Source organism: Hyla sarda, chromosome 12, assembly GCF_029499605.1.
Source record: "Hyla sarda isolate aHylSar1 chromosome 12, aHylSar1.hap1, whole genome shotgun sequence".
In the NCBI taxonomy this organism is placed as follows: Eukaryota; Metazoa; Chordata; class Amphibia; order Anura; family Hylidae; genus Hyla; species Hyla sarda.
The window spans coordinates 32,806,468-32,825,682 of NC_079200.1; the positions used below are offsets into that span (position 1 = coordinate 32,806,468).

At 43.7% G+C, this 19,215-nt stretch overlaps 1 protein-coding gene across 1 annotated transcript in view; it reads right to left on the reverse strand.

The window, feature by feature from the left end:
- The window catches only part of KPNB1 (karyopherin subunit beta 1), a 49,601-nt gene extending 40,964 nt beyond the window's left edge, over positions 1-8,637 (reverse strand). Inside the window, exons 1-4 of the mRNA XM_056548388.1 lie at positions 8,457-8,637; positions 8,287-8,345; positions 2,481-2,663; positions 2,195-2,395 (exon numbers count right to left, since the gene is read on the reverse strand). Coding sequence (XP_056404363.1) covers positions 2,195-2,395; positions 2,481-2,663; positions 8,287-8,345; positions 8,457-8,496 — 483 coding nt within the window. The 5' untranslated portion in view covers positions 8,497-8,637. The remainder of the gene's footprint in view (positions 1-2,194; positions 2,396-2,480; positions 2,664-8,286; positions 8,346-8,456) is intronic.
- Between the last annotated feature and the right edge of the window lie 10,578 nt (positions 8,638-19,215).

Below are 19,215 nucleotides of genomic sequence, written 5' to 3' on the forward strand. Positions count from 1 at the left end.
GCATGCAGGGTGTTGTAGTTTTGCAACATCTGGAGGTGCGCAGGTTGTAGACCACTGTCCTATACTTTACATTGCACGGATCCCTCAACAAGCGATGGTTTCAACAAACGATGGTCCGTTTGGAACAGATCACCATTGTATGTTGAGGGACCACTGTATAGTGTAAACATAGGGAGTGCACATTGTTTCCTACACGGCTGGTTAGAGGGGTGCTTACTGAGTATTCCCATTGTTACATGGAAATCAACAAGTTGCTGTAGACAAATCTGTTAGATAACAGTGAGACTGGCAATAAGCAGTGGAGACCCCTAATGAATACTGAAAGCCAACAATTTTCTTAACAGGCTGCCTAAATTTATATAGTTTGTCACTGCAAGCTTTTGAAAACCAAAAAGACCTGTGAAATCCATTTCTAACTTCCCTCATAGGAAACAGTTAACTTTGGGTATAGGATGATGCCACCAGGAGTTCACAATAGGCAACAGTTTTGTTTGTCGCCTCCTAGTGGCACAGGATATACCCCACTGCGCTGATCTGCTTATAAATAAGCATTAGCAACAGGAGACTTCAACACCAGGAGAAAAAACCCTGGATGGATAAGCACCAAGGAACAGCAAAAGGACCCAGAGATCCACAACGAATGATATAAGAAATTGGTTTTACAGCTAAGCAGCAAAAACGCAACATCATTCGTTGCGGATCTCTGGGTCCTTTTGCTGTTCCTTGGTGCTCATCCATCCAGGGTTTTTCTCCTGGTGTTGAAGTCTGCTGTTTCCACTGCTTATGTATAAACTGATCCGTGCAGTGTTTGCAGGAGGGGTATATCCTGTGCCACTATGCTTTTGTTATTAGGGAACAAAGACAACAGGTTGTCCTGAAGCCATCATCAAGGCAGAGAATACATAGGATAACCGGTCGTCACCACTGCTTGCAGAAGCCCCCTACCTGATGAGAGCAGATCCCTCATGAGCCTCCATGCCGAGGGGTTGGGGGCTTCTGCTCAGGAAGGGTCTAGAACCTCCATAAGAGACATAACCCAGGAATAACAGGTGAAGCTTGAGAGATAGATATATATATATATATATATATATATATATATATATATATATATATATATATATATATATATATATATATATATATATATATATATATATATATATATATATATATATATATATATATATATATATATATATATATATATATATATATATATATATATATATATATATATATACATACATACATACATACACATATACACATATATATCCGCTGCTATGAACAGACACTGCGGGCTACCTGGCTGCAGCAGGAAACTCACTCTAGTGACTGGTATTGGCGCATTTGCAGTATATTTCACAAGAGAGCACGCTACGCAAGACCCTACCCTTAAAGGGGTTCTCTGGCCCTAAGACAGAACGCTGCATTCAGCTCAAACTGTTGGGTGCTGCATGAGAGATTTAGGGGGTCCCCAGCAGTGGATAGGGGATAAGATGTCTTAGGGCCAGAGTACCCCTTTAATGTACATCTCTTAAGGGGGTGGGGAGTCTACAGCAGCTTGCCTGCTAATAGATTGTTTAGGGTACCTGCAGGGGCCCTGATCATCCAGTATTCCTGTGCAGAGAACACAGAACATACACTGGGGGAAATCTAGTCCTCTAGTGCATTCTATGAGCTCAGCTAAGATCTGTCGGAAAATAAGCTTGCAGCAGAGTTGTGAAAATCATTCTGAACCATAAAAGGCAAGGCAGTAGATTACATGAGCGCAACAAAACATTCTGAGTTCCCATTAGGTTTTCCCGCATACGGCAGGGGAGAGCTAAAAACTCGCGCTCCCGTATGCCTTTCTATGCGCTCCCGAATGTAATTCATTTCAATGAGCCGACCACAGAGAAACGTTCAGTCGGCTCATTTTTACCCCGTATGCGCTTTCTCCCCGCAACTAGAAGCGTGGTCCACCACGGTTTTAGGTCCGGTTGTAAAAGCGCATACGGGGCAAAAATGAGCCGACCAAACGTTTCACTGCAGTCGGCTCATAGAAATGAATTACATAAGGGAGCGCATAGAAAGGCATACGGGAGCGCAAGTTTTTAGCTCTCCCCCGCCGTATGCGCCCACGTTTGGGGAAAACATAATGGGAACCCAGCCTTAGACAATAAGATTTCAGTTGACATTCTTGGTAACTTACGATATCCTGGCAGATGTAGCCAATGGCTTCCAGCGTAGATTCCTTCATGTGTTCTGTACTGTTTGGGTCTGTAACATTGGCCACAAGCTGTGGGATCAGCTGAGGCCATTGGTTGACCGTTATTTCCGCACATGCTATTCCTGCCACGCACTGCGATGCTGAACTAGGCCTGTAACTCTCTGTACCCAATGTTCTCAGCACCTGAGAAGAAATAAAAGGAGAGTTTATTTTATATAGCTTGGCATTAGTCATTTATATGGGGGAAAACTAAATGATCAGAACTTACCAAAGCTTTTATTTCTCTACGGATGTTAGCGTCAATTGCTAGCCAGCGCTGTTGGTGCTGGGCCTTGACATCTGAATCTTTCGAGGTCAATGAGTTTTTAATCTGCAAACCAGAGGCAACTCTAGCCACCTGACTGTTTCCAGGATTTGCAAGGACTTTTGAGAGTTCCAACAAGAAGGTTGCCTGTAGGGGGAGAAAATAATAAATAAAAAAGGGTATTAGTCTAGTAAAAGATAAACGTTCTATACACAATAGAACACTTGTGGAGTTGGTGCAGAGAATTAAAAATTTATTATAATTTAAAAAAATATATATTTTTTTTGTGATTTGTATCAGATGTCACTACATAGTGGCATGGAATTCAGAATAAGAGGTCAGGGCTTAAAATGCACCAAAAAACATTTTTGGTGTTAACCAAGTAACCAATAGGAGGTGAAGATGTAAACCAAGTAATGTGAACCAGATATTGACGACCAATTCTGAGGCCACCAATCGCAGTGTCTTGGAAAAACCTTTAATCCTGTCATCACTGATCAGCAGGAACTAAATCCTAAAGCAGCGTTTCCCAACCAGGGTGCCTCCAGCTGTTTCAAAACTACAAGTCCCAGCATACCCGGACAGCCAAAGGCTGTCCGGGCATGCTGGGACTTGCAGTTTTGCAACAGCTGGAGGCACCCTGGTTGGGAAACGCTGTCCTAAAGGCTCATTCACATTATAGAATCCTCAAAGATATTGCCGTCGGAGATTCCATCTGTAGTGGGTGCCGGCAGAAGCAGATGGCGGACCGCTCAGAAATGCACCGTCTCCATTGACGGCAGTGTTAAGAATATAACCCCATAATTGCACTATGCGCCAAAGTGATTTCCCTGACTTTTGTAGGGAAGGATGACCAGTTAGGAGGCAACCGCCGAGCCGTGAGGTTCGTGACGAATCGAATCACTGTAACTTCGCTCATCTCTAATCAGAACTGAAGTCCTGCGCCCACAATTTCCCGCCAATCTTCAAATTCACATAATGCGTCCGTTTAGACCCATTTATATTTCATGGTAAAACCCCTGTAAGGCTGGGTTCACATCACGTTTTGCTAAATACGGTTCGGAGTAGGGGGGCGGGGCTTAATTGTGGCGCCCGCACTCAGCCGTATTCGGGAACCGTATTTAATGTATGTCTATGAGCCGACCGGAGTGAACCGCAGCCTCCGACCAGCTTCGTTTTAGGCCATATGCGGTTTCCCGACCGCAGGCAAAAACGTGGTCGACCTGGACGCTGGACTTGATCTCGCCAACATACTACAAAGTTCCGTGAAAAGTTTTAATTAGACTTTCTAACAATGGAAGTCAACAGATGACGTCACTTTATGGCTACATGGGAACATTAGGCTGGTTCGCGCCTGCGTCATAGTCATCAGGCGTCCCCGCAACAAGGTCAAAGGGCAGACAAGACAGTGCAAGATGCTGCGCAATTTTGTCCAGTATAAGGGTGCCTTCACATGGGCGGATCTGCAGCAAACTTTGAATGGGGCAGGCTCTACGCGGCACATTTTTCAATAGCAGAATTGCCGCTGCAGAAGATCTGCCGGAAACCCCATAGAAGTCAATAGGGTCTGCAGCAGATTTACGCCATTCTGTTGTCGAAAAACAACATAAAGATGTCCAGAGGTAAGAAATGTATGACCTATCGGCAGGATTGGGGATAAAATGTCTGATCGCGGAGGGTGCGACAACTGGGACCACCCGCTCTCTCCCGTACGGGACTCCGACTCTGCACTGCCCAGGTCAGCTGGTCAAAACACGTCCCCTCCATTCATCTCTATGAGAGAGGCAAACACAGCAGCTCTGCCCCCCAGGACTACTACTTTAACCCCTTAAGGACTCAGCATTTCAGTTTTTGCATTTTTTGTTTTTTCCTCCTTACCTTTTAAAAATCAGAACCCTTTCAATTTTCCACCTAAAAATCCATATGATGGCTTATTTTTTGTGCCACCAATTCTACTTTGTAATGAAGTCAGTCATTTTACCTAAAAATGTACGGCGAAACAAAATTGAAAAAAAATAAATGACATTTTGTAACTTTTGGGGGCTTCCGTTTCTACACAGTACATTTTTTTGGTAAAACTGACACCTTCGCTTTATTCTGTAGGTCCAAGCGATTAAAATGATTCCCTACTTATATAGGTTGGATTTTGTCGTACTTCTGGAAAAAAAATCATAATTACATGCAGGAAAATTTATACGTTTAAAATTGTCATCTTCTGACCCCTATAACTTTTTTTTTATTTTTCTGTGTATGGGGCGGTATGATGGCTCATTTTTTGTGCCGTGATCTGAAGTTTTTATCGGTACCATTTTTGCTTTGATCAGACTTTTTAGTCGCTTTTTATGGTATAAAATGGGAACAAAAATACGCTATTTTGGACTTTGGAATTTTTTTTTACGTGTACCCCATTGACCGTGCGGTTTAATTAAAGATATATTTCTATCGTTCGGACATTTACGCACGCGGCGATACCACATATGTTTATTTACATAATTTGTTTTTAAGGGAAAAGGGGGATGATTCAGACTTATTAGAGAAGGGGTTAAATCACATTAACACTTTATTTTCACATTTTTTTGCAATGTTATAGCTCCCATAGGGGCCTATAACATTGCACACACTGATTTCCTACACTGATCACTGCCATGCAACAGCATAACATTGATCAGTGTTATCGCCGCTCGACAGCACCTGCCTGGCTCTCAGGCACAGAGCAGTCATTCGGCGATCAGGCAGCAAGGAGGCAGGTAGGGTGGAGAAATAGCCGATAACTAGAGATGAGCGAACTTACAGTAAATTCGATTTGTCACGAACTTCTCGGCTCGGCAGTTGATGACTTATCCTGCATAAATTAGTTCAGCTTTCAGGTGCTCCGGTGAGCTGGAAAAGGTGGATACAGTCCTAGGAAAGAGTCTCCTAGGACTGTATCCACCTTTTCCAGCCCACGGGAGCACCTGAAAGCTGAACTAATTTATGCAGGATAAGTCATCAACTGCCGAGCCGAGAAGTTTGCGACCAATTGAATTTACTGTAAATTCGCTCATCTCTACCGATAATTTTATACTGATATTCCGTATAAGTTATCGGCCTCAAAGTGCACAGATTATTGGTATCAGCCCTAAAAAAAGAAAAAATCAATATCAGTCGATCCCTAATATACATCCTACGTCGTTACAGGGGTCCTCCAGTGGACAATTTTTTTTTCCTCTTAACAACTGGTGCCTAAAAGTTAAAGATTTGTAAATTACTTGTATTTAAAAATCTTAATCCTTCCAGTACTTAGCTGCTGTATGCTCCACAGGAAGTGCTTTTCTTTTTTAATTTGCTTTCTGTCTGACCACAGTGCTCTCTGCTGACACCTCTGTCCAGATCAGCATAGGTTTACTATGGGAATTTCCTGACATGGACAGAGGTGAAGAAATTCAAAAAAGAAGAACTTCCTGTGCAACATACAGCAGCTGATAAGTCCGGGAAGGTTAAGATTTTTAAATCGAAGTAATTTACAAATCTGTTTTACTTTTAGGCACCAGTTGATTTTAAAAAAAATAAATAAACTATTGTTTCCCTCTCAAGTACCCCTTTAAGGCTAGGTTCACACAACGGAATCTCCAGGCAGATCTTCCAAGTGCAGCCAGCACAGTCTGAATCAGTACATTGCCGTCCCCATAGGCAGCAATAGCTTTAGGAAGATTCTGCCGAAACGAGCAAGATCACTCATCCCGCGGCGGCACGTCTGCCGCAGAAATTTGCGCTGCACAGCAGAATCCCATTGCGAGTGATTGGATTCTCCTGCATCGGAATTTGCAAGTGAAATTTCAAAGCAGAATTCCACTCGGAAACACCAGTGTGATAACCCAGCCTGAAAAAGCGGCCTTCAAACTATGGACCACTAGATGTTGCAGAACTAGTTCCCAGCATGCCCAGATGGCCTAGCTTTGCAACAGCTGGAGGTCTACAGTTTGGAGACCACAGCTCTAAAGTAGGGATCGACCGATAGTTTTTTTTTTTTTTAGGGCCGATACCCTGTGGAGGTTAGGGCTGATAACTTATACCGATATTCTGGTGTAAGTTAATGGCTATTTATCTCCCCCCCCCCTCCAGATTATCGATTTAAAGCGTTAAACCGGGCGCTTTAAATCAATGAATTGCAGCGGTTTTGCGGTGCCAGAGACCGCCGCCACCACCTGCTTCTCTCCCCCTGCCTGTCCTGGGGTCCCGAGTCCCATCACCACCAACGCCCCCCCTCACCCACTACCGCACCGGCGAGAAACCGCCGCCGTGGCATTGCCTCCCCCATCCCCGGTTTTATAATTACCTGTTCCCGGGGTCCGCGCTATTTCTGGCTCCTGCGGCGTCCTGAGCCGTTACTGTGCACACTAACAGTGACGTTGCGTTGAGGATGTAACTTGTCATTGCGCTGCACAGCGTTAACACAGGACGCCGCAGGAGCCAGAAATAGCGCGGACCCCCAGAACAGGTAATTATAAAACCGGAGATGGGGGAGGCAATGAGGCAGCAGCGGAGGCAGTCTCTGGCCGGGGTGGTGGTGGGGAGTACGGTGCGGCGCATTATTGACAAGGTAATTGCCGTTAACGTCCAAAATCGTATATATCGGCCAAATTGATAGTCGGTCGATCCCTACTCTAAAGGGAAGCAGTCACTTACATGCTGCCTCAACCATGTGTCATTGAGGCGGTCCCCATGGCTTCTCCCCCCCCCCCCCCCCCCACTCCATCAGCTTGGTCAATGGATCTCCCCACCTTAGTATGGGGGGGGGGGGAGAGATCTATCAAGGCCACCAGGAAGCAGCTCCTAGGGACCATCCCTGATTTCCAGGACTTAGGCAGCATGAAAGGACAAGTTTATGGTATTCTCTGTGTCAGTAGTTTGTTGGCAGTGCCTCTCCGAGCACCAGGAGCCCCATAGAGATGCAGGCGCTTCCTATAACCATTAGACCATGCTATGAGACAGCTGCCCGACATGTGGCTACCCGGCTGTTGCAGAACTACAACTCCCAGCACGTTCAGACAGCCTTTTACCATGACCTACAATACTGAAGACTGTGCGGGCACGCTGGGAGTTGTAGTTCCACAGCGGCTGGAAGAACACTGCTGAGGTTCCTGCGTTCCCCAAAAATATAAATAGAACTATAGCCAAGTGACACATAGAACAAGGATAAGTCCTTTAAAGGCTTAGAGCGAGGTTCTCAAAGTTGTGGACCTCCAGATGTTGCAAAACTACAACTCCCAGCATGCCCGGACAGCCTACGGCTGTCCGGGCATGCTGGGAGTTGTAGTTTTGCAACATCTGGAGGTCCACAGTTTGGAGACCACTGGTCTAAAGTGATAAGTGATGTAACAATGTAGAACAGTGACAGGAGCCGTTCACACAGTGCGGCATCCATCACGCGGCACTCTGTTCCCCCCACATGGGCTCTGGCACATTAGAACTAGGCCGCTCCTCAACCCAACGTGCTGAGCCACCGCGCCGCTCCCTCAGCCTCGCCTTCCCATTGGACGGCCGCCACCCGGCTTCGTCTCTTCCAGCCATCCCATTGGCTGATAGCTTGTGGCGGGCAGGTTAGGCTGCGCTTGTATTGGCGGTTAGGAGGAGGCCCAAGCACGGCCCTATCCTAGCACACCGTAACCGGCAACCGCTCCCCGTCACCGAGGAGAGCCGCCCACCCGCCGGTACCCCCCGGGACACGGGCCTAGAGCTCAGTGGCTACACACGTCCGCTCACACACGTTCTCCAGGTTTATTTTTTTTACCTGGTTCTCGATTGCCGCCTGCTCCAGGAACTTCTGCGCCGCCTCCAACTCATTGCGGTCTATGGGAGACACAGAGCGAGACAGAATCAGCCCGGGCCCTAACTGCTGTCACACCCGGCCAGCCCGCCACCCCCTACTACACCCCAACCCGGCCTGCCCCGACCACTCACCGGGAGATACGGTCTTCTCGAGGATAGTGATGAGCTCCATGCGGGCGGTACCGGGTCACAGCTCGGGCGGTGCCGGGCGGTCTGCCGGAGGGAGGGAGCGTGGAGCGGAGGGATTCAGGCGCGCTGTGCAAGAGGGGAGGAGCCCGATCGCGCACTGATATCGGCTGGATCTCACTCTACGCACGGCACGCTGATTGGTGGAGGGCACGCTGCGGCGCTAGTCATGGCCGCGGAGGATTGTGGGATGGCAGGGGGCGGGGACTCGGCTGAGAAGGAGGGCGGGACTGAGCAGGGTCATGTGACAGCTGTCATTGCCTTCTGTTCGGGCAACTAAACTTTTACTTTTACTCCTGGTTATTAGAACTATTACTGGCGGAGAAGCAACAATGAACGCTGTTAACCTTATATCTCGGCCTAATAATTTTACCTTATGTCCAGTCCTAATATCTCTACCTCATATCCTGTCCTCATATCCCTACTAATATCTCTACCTCATATCCTGTCCTCATATCCCTACTAATATCTCTACCTCATATCCTGTCCTCATATCCCTACTAATATCTCTACCTCATATCCTGTCCTCATATCCCTACTAATATCTCTACCTCATATCCTGTCCTCATATCCCTACTAATATCTCTACCTCATATCCTGTCCTCATATCCCTACTAATATCTGTACCTCATATCCTGTCCTCATATCCCTAATATCTCTACCGCATATCCTATCCTCATATCCTGTCCTCATATCCCTACTAATATCTCTACCTCATATCCTGTCCTCATATCCCTAATATCTCTACCGCATATCCTATCCTCATATCCTGTCCTCATATCCCTACTAATATCTCTACCGCATATCCTGTCCTCATATCCCTACTAATATCTCTACCGCATATCCTGTCCTCATATCCTGTCCTCATATCCCTACTAATATCTCTACCGCATATCCTGTCCTCATATCCCTACTAATATCTCTACCTCATATCCTGTCCTCATATCCCTACTAATATCTCTACCTCATATCCTGTCCTCATATCCCTACTAATATCTCTACCGCATATCCTGTCCTCATATCCCTACTAATATCTCTACCGCATATCCTGTCCTCATATCCCTACTAATATCTCTTCTTCATATCCCTACTAATATCTCTACCGCATATCCTGTCCTCATATCCCTACTAATATCTCTTCTTCATATCCCTACTAATATCTCTACCTCATATCCTGTCCTCATATCCTTACTAATATCTCTACCTCATATCCTGTCCTCATATCCCTACTAATATCTCTACCTCATATCCTGTCCTCATATCCCTACTAATATCTCTACCGCATATCCTGTCCTCACATACCTACTAATATCTCTACCGCATATCCTGTCCTCATATCCCTACTAATATCTCTACCTCATATCCTGTCCTCATATCCCTACTAATATCTCTTCTTCATATCCCTACTAATATCTCTACCGCATATCCTGTCCTCATATCCCTACTAATATCTGTACCTCATATCCTGTCCTCATATCCCTACTAATATATCTACCGCATATCCTGTCCTCATATCCCTACTAATATCTCTACCTCATATCCTGTCCTCATATCCCTACTAATATCTCTACCGCATATCCTGTCCTCATATCCCTACTAATATCTCTACCGCATATCCTGTCCTCATATCCCTACTAATATCTCTACCTCATATCCTGTCCTCATATCCCTACTAATATCTCTACCGCATATCCTGTCCTCATATCCCTACTAATATCTTTACCGCATATCCTGTCCTCATATCCCTACTAATATCTCTACCTCATATCCTGTCCTCATATCCTTACTAATATCTCTACCGCATATCCTGTCCTCATATCCCTACTAATATCTCTACCTCATATCCTGTCCTCATAACCCTACTAATATCTCTTCTTCATATCCCTACTAATATCTCTACCGCATATCCTGTCCTCATATCCCTACTAATATCTCTACCGCATATCCTGTCCTCATATCCCTACTAATATCTCTACCTCATATCCTGTCCTCATATCCCTACTAATATCTCTACCGCATATCCTGTCCTCATATCCCTACTAATATCTCTAGCTCATATCCTGTCCTCATATCCCTACTAATATCTGTACCTCATATCCTGTCCTCATATCCCTACTAATATCTCTTCTTCATATCCCTACTAATATCTCTACCGCATATCCTGTCCTCATATCCCTACTAATATCTGTACCTCATATCCTGTCCTCATATCCCTACTAATATATCTACCGCATATCCTGTCCTCATATCCCTACTAATATCTCTACCTCATATCCTGTCCTCATATCCCTACTATTATCTCTACCTCATATCCTGTCCTCATATCCCTACTAATATCTCTACCGCATATCCTGTCCTCATATCCCTACTAATATCTATACCGCATATCCTGTCCTCATATCCCTACTAATATCTCTACCGCATATCCTGTCCTCATATCCCTACTAATATCTCTACCTCATATCCTGTCCTCATATCCCTACTAATATCTCTACCTCATATCCTGTCCTCATATCCCTACTAATATCTCTTCTTCATATCCCTACTAATATCTCTACCGCATATCCTGTCCTCATATCCCTAATAATATCTCTTCTTCATATCCCTACTAATATCTCTACCGCATATCCTGTCCTCATATCCCTACTAATATCTCTTCTTCATATCCCTACTAATATCTCTACCTCATATCCTGTCCTCATATCCCTACTAATATCTCTACCTCATATCCTGTCCTCATATCCCTACTAATATCTCTACCTCATATCCTATCCTCATATCCCTACTAATATCTGTACCTCATATCCTGTCCTCATATCCCTACTAATATCTCTACCGCATATCCTGTCCTCATATCCCTACTAATATCTCTACCGCATATCCTGTCCTCATATCCCTACTAATATCTCTACTGCATATCCTGTCCTCATATACCTACTAATATCTCTACCGCATATCCTGTCCTCATATCCCTACTAATATCTCTACCTCATATCCTGTCCTCATATCTCTACTAATATCTCTACCTCATATCCTGTCCTCATATCCCTACTAATATCTCTACCTCATATCCTGTCCTCATATCCCTACTAATATCTCTTCTTCATATCCCTACTAATATCTCTACCGCATATCCTGTCCTCATATCCCTACTAATATCTGTACCTCATATCCTGTCCTCATATCCCTACTAATATATCTACCGCATATCCTGTCCTCATATCCCTACTAATATCTCTACCTCATATCCTGTCCTCATATCCCTACTAATATCTCTACCGCATATCCTGTCCTCATATCCCTACTAATATCTCTACCTCATATCCTGTCCTCATATCCCTACTAATATCTCTACCGCATATCCTGTCCTCATATCCCTACTAATATCTCTACCGCATATCCTGTCCTCATATCCCTACTAATATCTCTACCGCATATCCTGTCCTCATATCCCTACTAATATCTCTACCTCATATCCTGTCCTCATATCCCTACTAATATCTCTACCGCATATCCTGTCCTCATATCCCTACTAATATCTCTACCTCATATCCTGTCCTCATAACCCTATTAATATCTCTTCTTCATATCCCTACTAATATCTCTACCGCATATCCTGTCCTCATATCCCTACTAATATCTCTACCGCATATCCTGTCCTCATATCCCTACTAATATCTCTACCTCATATCCTGTCCTCATATCCCTACTAATATCTCTACCACATATCCTGTCCTCATATCCCTACTAATATCTTTACCGCATATCCTGTCCTCATATCCCTACTAATATCTCTACCTCATATCCTGTCCTCATATCCTTACTAATATCTCTACCGCATATCCTGTCCTCATATCCCTACTAATATCTCTACCTCATATCCTGTCCTCATAACCCTACTAATATCTCTTCTTCATATCCCTACTAATATCTCTACCGCATATCCTGTCCTCATATCCCTACTAATATCTCTACCGCATATCCTGTCCTCATATCCCTACTAATATCTCTACCTCATATCCTGTCCTCATATCCCTACTAATATCTCTACCGCATATCCTGTCCTCATATCCCTACTAATATCTCTAGCTCATATCCTGTCCTCATATCCCTACTAATATCTGTACCTCATATCCTGTCCTCATATCCCTACTAATATCTCTTCTTCATATCCCTACTAATATCTCTACCGCATATCCTGTCCTCATATCCCTACTAATATCTGTACCTCATATCCTGTCCTCATATCCCTACTAATATATCTACCGCATATCCTGTCCTCATATCCCTACTAATATCTCTACCTCATATCCTGTCCTCATATCCCTACTATTATCTCTACCTCATATCCTGTCCTCATATCCCTACTAATATCTCTACCGCATATCCTGTCCTCATATCCCTACTAATATCTCTACCGCATATCCTGTCCTCATATCCCTACTAATATCTCTACCGCATATCCTGTCCTCATATCCCTACTAATATCTCTACCTCATATCCTGTCCTCATATCCCTACTAATATCTCTACCTCATATCCTGTCCTCATATCCCTACTAATATCTCTTCTTCATATCCCTACTAATATCTCTACCGCATATCCTGTCCTCATATCCCTACTAATATCTCTTCTTCATATCCCTACTAATATCTCTACCGCATATCCTGTCCTCATATCCCTACTAATATCTCTTCTTCATATCCCTACTAATATCTCTACCTCATATCCTGTCCTCATATCCCTACTAATATCTCTACCTCATATCCTGTCCTCATATCCCTACTAATATCTCTACCTCATATCCTATCCTCATATCCCTACTAATATCTGTACCTCATATCCTGTCCTCATATCCCTACTAATATCTCTACCGCATATCCTGTCCTCATATCCCTACTAATATCTCTACCGCATATCCTGTCCTCATATCCCTACTAATATCTCTACCGCATATCCTGTCCTCATATACCTACTAATATCTCTACCGCATATCCTGTCCTCATATCCCTACTAATATCTCTACCTCATATCCTGTCCTCATATCTCTACTAATATCTCTACCTCATATCCTGTCCTCATATCCCTACTAATATCTCTACCTCATATCCTGTCCTCATATCCCTACTAATATCTCTTCTTCATATCCCTACTAATATCTCTACCGCATATCCTGTCCTCATATCCCTACTAATATCTGTACCTCATATCCTGTCCTCATATCCCTACTAATATATCTACCGCATATCCTGTCCTCATATCCCTACTAATATCTCTACCTCATATCCTGTCCTCATATCCCTACTAATATCTCTACCGCATATCCTGTCCTCATATCCCTACTAATATCTCTACCTCATATCCTGTCCTCATATCCCTACTAATATCTCTACCGCATATCCTGTCCTCATATCCCTACTAATATCTCTACCGCATATCCTGTCCTCATATCCCTACTAATATCTCTACCGCATATCCTGTCCTCATATCCCTACTAATATCTCTACCTCATATCCTGTCCTCATATCCCTACTAATATCTCTACCGCATATCCTGTCCTCATATCCCTACTAATATCTCTACCTCATATCCTGTCCTCATAACCCTATTAATATCTCTTCTTCATATCCCTACTAATATCTCTACCGCATATCCTGTCCTCATATCCCTACTAATATCTCTACCGCATATCCTGTCCTCATATCCCTACTAATATCTCTACCTCATATCCTGTCCTCATATCCCTACTAATATCTCTACCGCATATCCTGTCCTCATATCCCTACTAATATCTCTACCTCATATCCTGTCCTCATATCCCTACTAATATCTCTACCTCATATCCTGTCCTCATATCCCTACTAATATCTCTTCTTCATATCCCTACTAATATCTCTACCGCATATCCTGTCCTCGTATCCCTACTAATATCTGTACCTCATATCCTGTCCTCATATCCCTACTAATATATCTACCGCATATCCTGTCCTCATATCCCTACTAATATCTCTACCTCATATCCTGTCCTCATATCCCTACTAATATCTCTACCTCATATCCTGTCCTCATATCCCTACTAATATCTCTACCGCATATCCTGTCCTCATATCCCTACTAATATCTCTACCGCATATCCTGTCCTCATATCCCTACTAATATCTCTACCTCATATCCTGTCTTCATATCCCTACTAATATCTCTACCGCATATCCTGTCCTCATATCCCTACTAATATCTCTACCTCATATCCTGTCCTCATATCCCTACTAATATCTCTACCGCATATCCTGTCCTCATATCCCTACTAATATCTCTACCGCATATCCTGTCCTCATATCCCTACTAATATCTCTTCCTCATATCCCTACTAATATCTCTACCTCATATCCCTACTAATATCTCTACCGCATATCCTGTCCTCATATCCCTACTAATATCTGTACCACATATCCTGTCCTCATATCCCTACTAATATCTCTACCGCATATCCTGTCCTCATATCCCTACTAATATCTGTACCTCATATCCTGTCCTCATATCCCTACTAATATATCTACCGCATATCCTGTCCTCATATCCCTACTAATATCTCTACCTCATATCCTGTCCTCATATCCCTACTAATATCTCTACCTCATATCCTGTCCTCATATCCCTACTAATATCTCTACCGCATATCCTGTCCTCATATCCCTACTAATATCTCTACCGCATATCCTGTCCTCATATCCCTACTAATATATCTACCGCATATCCTGTCCTCATATCCCTACTAATATCTCTACCGCATATCCTGTCCTCATATCCCTACTAATATCTCTACCGCATATCCTGTCCTCATATCCCTACTAATATATCTACCGCATATCCTGTCCTCATATCCCAACTAATATCTCTACCTCATATCCTGTCCTCATATCCCTACTAATATCTCTACCTCATATCCTGTCCTCATATCCTGTCCTCATATCCCTACTAATATCTCTACCTCATATCCCATCCTTATATCTCTACCTCATATCCTGTCCTCATATCCCTACTATCTCTACCTCATATCCTGTCCTCATATCCCTACTAATATCTCTACCGCATATCCTGTCCTCATATCCCTACTAATATCTCTACCTCATATCCTGTCCTCATATCCCTACTAATATCTCTACCGCATATCCTGTCCTCATATCCCTACTAATATCTCTACAGCATATCCTGTCCTCATATCCCTACTAATATCTCTACCGCATATCCTGTCCTCATATCCCTACTAATATATCTACCGCATATCCTGTCCTCATATCCCTACTAATATATCTACCGCATATCCCTACTAATATATCTACTGCATATCCTGTCCTCATATCCCTACTAATATCTCTACCGCATATCCTGTCCTCATATCCCTACTAATATATCTACCGCATATCCTGTCCTTATATCCCTACCCAGCACAGCAGACTCAGGGAGGAAGTTAAAGGGGTACTCCGGTGAAAACCTTTTTTCTTTTAAATCAACTGGTGGCAGAAAGTTAAACTTATTTGTAAATTACTTCTATTAAAAAATCTTAATCCTTCCTGTACTTATTAGCTGCTGAATACTACAGAGGAAATTCTTTTCTTTTTGGAATGCTCTCTGATGGCATCACAAGCACAGTTCTCTCTGCTGATGTTATTATAATAATAATAACACATTATTTATTGTTGTCCTTAGTGGGATTTGAACCCAAGTCCCCAAGCACTGCAAGGCAGCAGTGCTAACCACTGAGCCACCATGCTGCCCTTAGCATACATCTGCTCTGCATGGTTGCTAAAATGGACAGAGATGTCAGCAGAGAGCACTGTGCTTGTGATGTCATCAGTGTTCCAAAAAGAAAGGAATTTCCTCTGTAGCATTCAGCAGCTAATAAGTACTGGAAGGATTAAGATTTTTTAATAGAAGTAATTTACAAATATGTTTAACTTTCTGCCACCAGTTGATAAAAAAAAAAAAGGTTTTCACCGGAGTACCCCCTTAACAACGCAGGACGTATATTTACGTCCTGCGCCGGCTCCCGCGATATGAAGCGGGATCGCGCCGCGATCCCGCATCATATCGCGTCGGTCCCGGCGCTAATCAACGGCCGGGACCCGCGGCTAATACCACACATCGCCGATCGCGGCGATGTGCGGTATTAACCCTTTAGAAGCGGCGGTCAGCTTTGAAAGTTTTGCTTCTAAAGTGAAACTGAAAGTATCCCGGCTGCTCAGTCGGGCGGTTCGGGACCGCCGCGGTGAAATCGCGGCGTGCCGAACAGCTGATCCGACACCGGGAGGGCTCTTACCTGCCTCCTCGGTGTCCGATCAACGAATGACTGCTCTGTGCCTGAGATCCAGGCAGGAGCAGTCAAGCGCCGATAATGCTGATCACAGGCGTGTTAATACACGCCTGTGATCAGGATGAGAGATCAGTGTGTGCAGTGTTATAGGTCCCTATGGGACCCCCCTTTTTCCATAAAAAAAAAAGTGTAAAAAAATATCCTGTCCTCAGTGTAAAAAAGTGTAAAAAAAAAAATATATAAACATATGTGGTATCACCGCGTGCGTAAATGTCTGAACTATAAAAATATATCATTAATTAAGCCATACGGTCAATGGCGTACGCGCAAAAAAATTCCAAAGTCCAAAAAAGCGTATTTTGGTCACTTTTTATAACATTAAAAAATGAATAAAAAGTGATCAAAAAGTCCGATCAAAACAAAAATCATGCCGATAAAAACTTCAGATAACGGCGCAAAAAATGAGTCCTCATACCGCCCCGTTCGTGGAAAAATAAAAAAGTTATAGGGGTCAGAAGATGACATTTTTTAACGTATAAATTTTCCTGCATGTAGTTATGATTTTTTCCAGAAGTGCGACAAAATCAAACCTATATAAGTAGGGTATCATTTTAACCGTATGGACCTACAGAATAATTATAAGGTGTAATTTTTACCGAAATATGCACTGCGTAGAAACGGAAGCCCCCAAAAGTTACAAAATGGCGTTATTTTTTTCGATTTTGTCGCACAATGATTTTTTTTTCCGTTTCGCCGTGCATTTTTGGGTAAAAGGACTAATGTCACTGCAAAGTAGAATTGGCGACGCAAAAAATAAGCCATAATATGGATTTTTAGGTGGAAAATTGAAAGGGTTATGATTTTTAAAAGGTAAGGAGGAAAAAACAAAAGTGCAAAAACGGAAAAACCCTGAGTCCTTAAGGGGTTAAGGAGAGAAAGATAGTATACTTAGCCACAGAGAGCAGGGACGCAGTGAAGGTGGGGATCCTTGGTGCAGGGATGAGGAGGAGGAAGCATGGCTTTTTGTCAGCAGAGGTCTTGTGCTGGTCTGTCTTAGGGGCCAGGTCCCTCCCTGGTCTGTCTTAGGGGCCAGGTCCCTCCCTGGTCTGTCTTAGGGGCCGGGTCCCTCCCTGGTCTGTCTTAGGGGCCGGGTCCCTCCCTGGTCTGTCTTAGGGGCCGGGTCCCTCCCTGGTCTGTCTTAGGGGCCAGGTCCCTCCCTGGTCTGTCTTAGGGGCTGGGTCCCTCCTCAGCGCTTCTCTCTGCTGCCCCATTGTAGGGTTTAAAGAGCTTATGCTGCAGCTCTGAGAATGCCCACTTACACTGAAAGATGTGACTTACCACCATGTGGTAGACATATCACCAGGCAAAGGGGGGTTACGTGGTGTGAACATCTTGGGCTGTTTGGATAAAGACCAAAATATACCTCTAGCCAAATGGCCTAACTGCAGACCCCCTGACCACAAACCCCCAGAGCATCAACAGACTACAACTGTATAAACAGAATGGAACAATTGGCTCCACTATCATTTCTATTATCCGAAAAACATGCCAAATAGGTCAAGACTTTTTACAGATAGATAAAAGAGAAAAATTGATATACAAATGCACATAAACAATAAAAGAGTGTGTTTTATCATGACATCACTGGCCCGCTGCCTGGTACTCCCTTTCACTCACTTTCCCCAGCATGACTCTCCTCTCATTCCTTGTCCCCAGCATCGCTGACAATCTGATTCACAGTCCGCAGCAAACACAGATCTCATTCCCGATCCTCAGCCTGGCTCCCTATATCATTTTTTGTCAGTGACATAGCTCCCCATCTCGTTCCTAGCCCAAAGCACAGCATCCCTCTAATTCCTAGTCCCTAGCTTGACACTACATATGATTCCTAGTCCCCATATAATTTCCCATCTTATTCCTTGTCCCCAAATGGTTTTCTCAATTTCATTACAGAATCCCATCTGAATTCTGTTCCCCAGTATGGCTCCTCATCTTATTCTAGTTCTAAGCATAGTACTCCATCTGTTTACTGTTGGTCAGGATAGCTCTTAACTAATTCTTAGACCCCCAGCATAGCTTCCCATTTCATTTTGAGTCCAGCATTGCTTCCTATTTCAGCCCTGGTCCCTTACATAATAACAATAATAATAATTCTTTATTTATATAGCATATTGATCAACCTTTAAGGGGTTGCCCCCTCTCGGGGATAAGCCCTTACTAGATACCCTCCCCTAAAAACCAACTTTTATTGAATTCGTATAAAATCTCATAACCCCTACACACGTTTTAAAATTATCAGCAATGCAGTGCTGTACTTCAGAGGGGGTATTATTTTGACCCCCTACTGTGTCCGGTATCACTGGAGCTATGGTACTTGATTATTGTATATAATTGG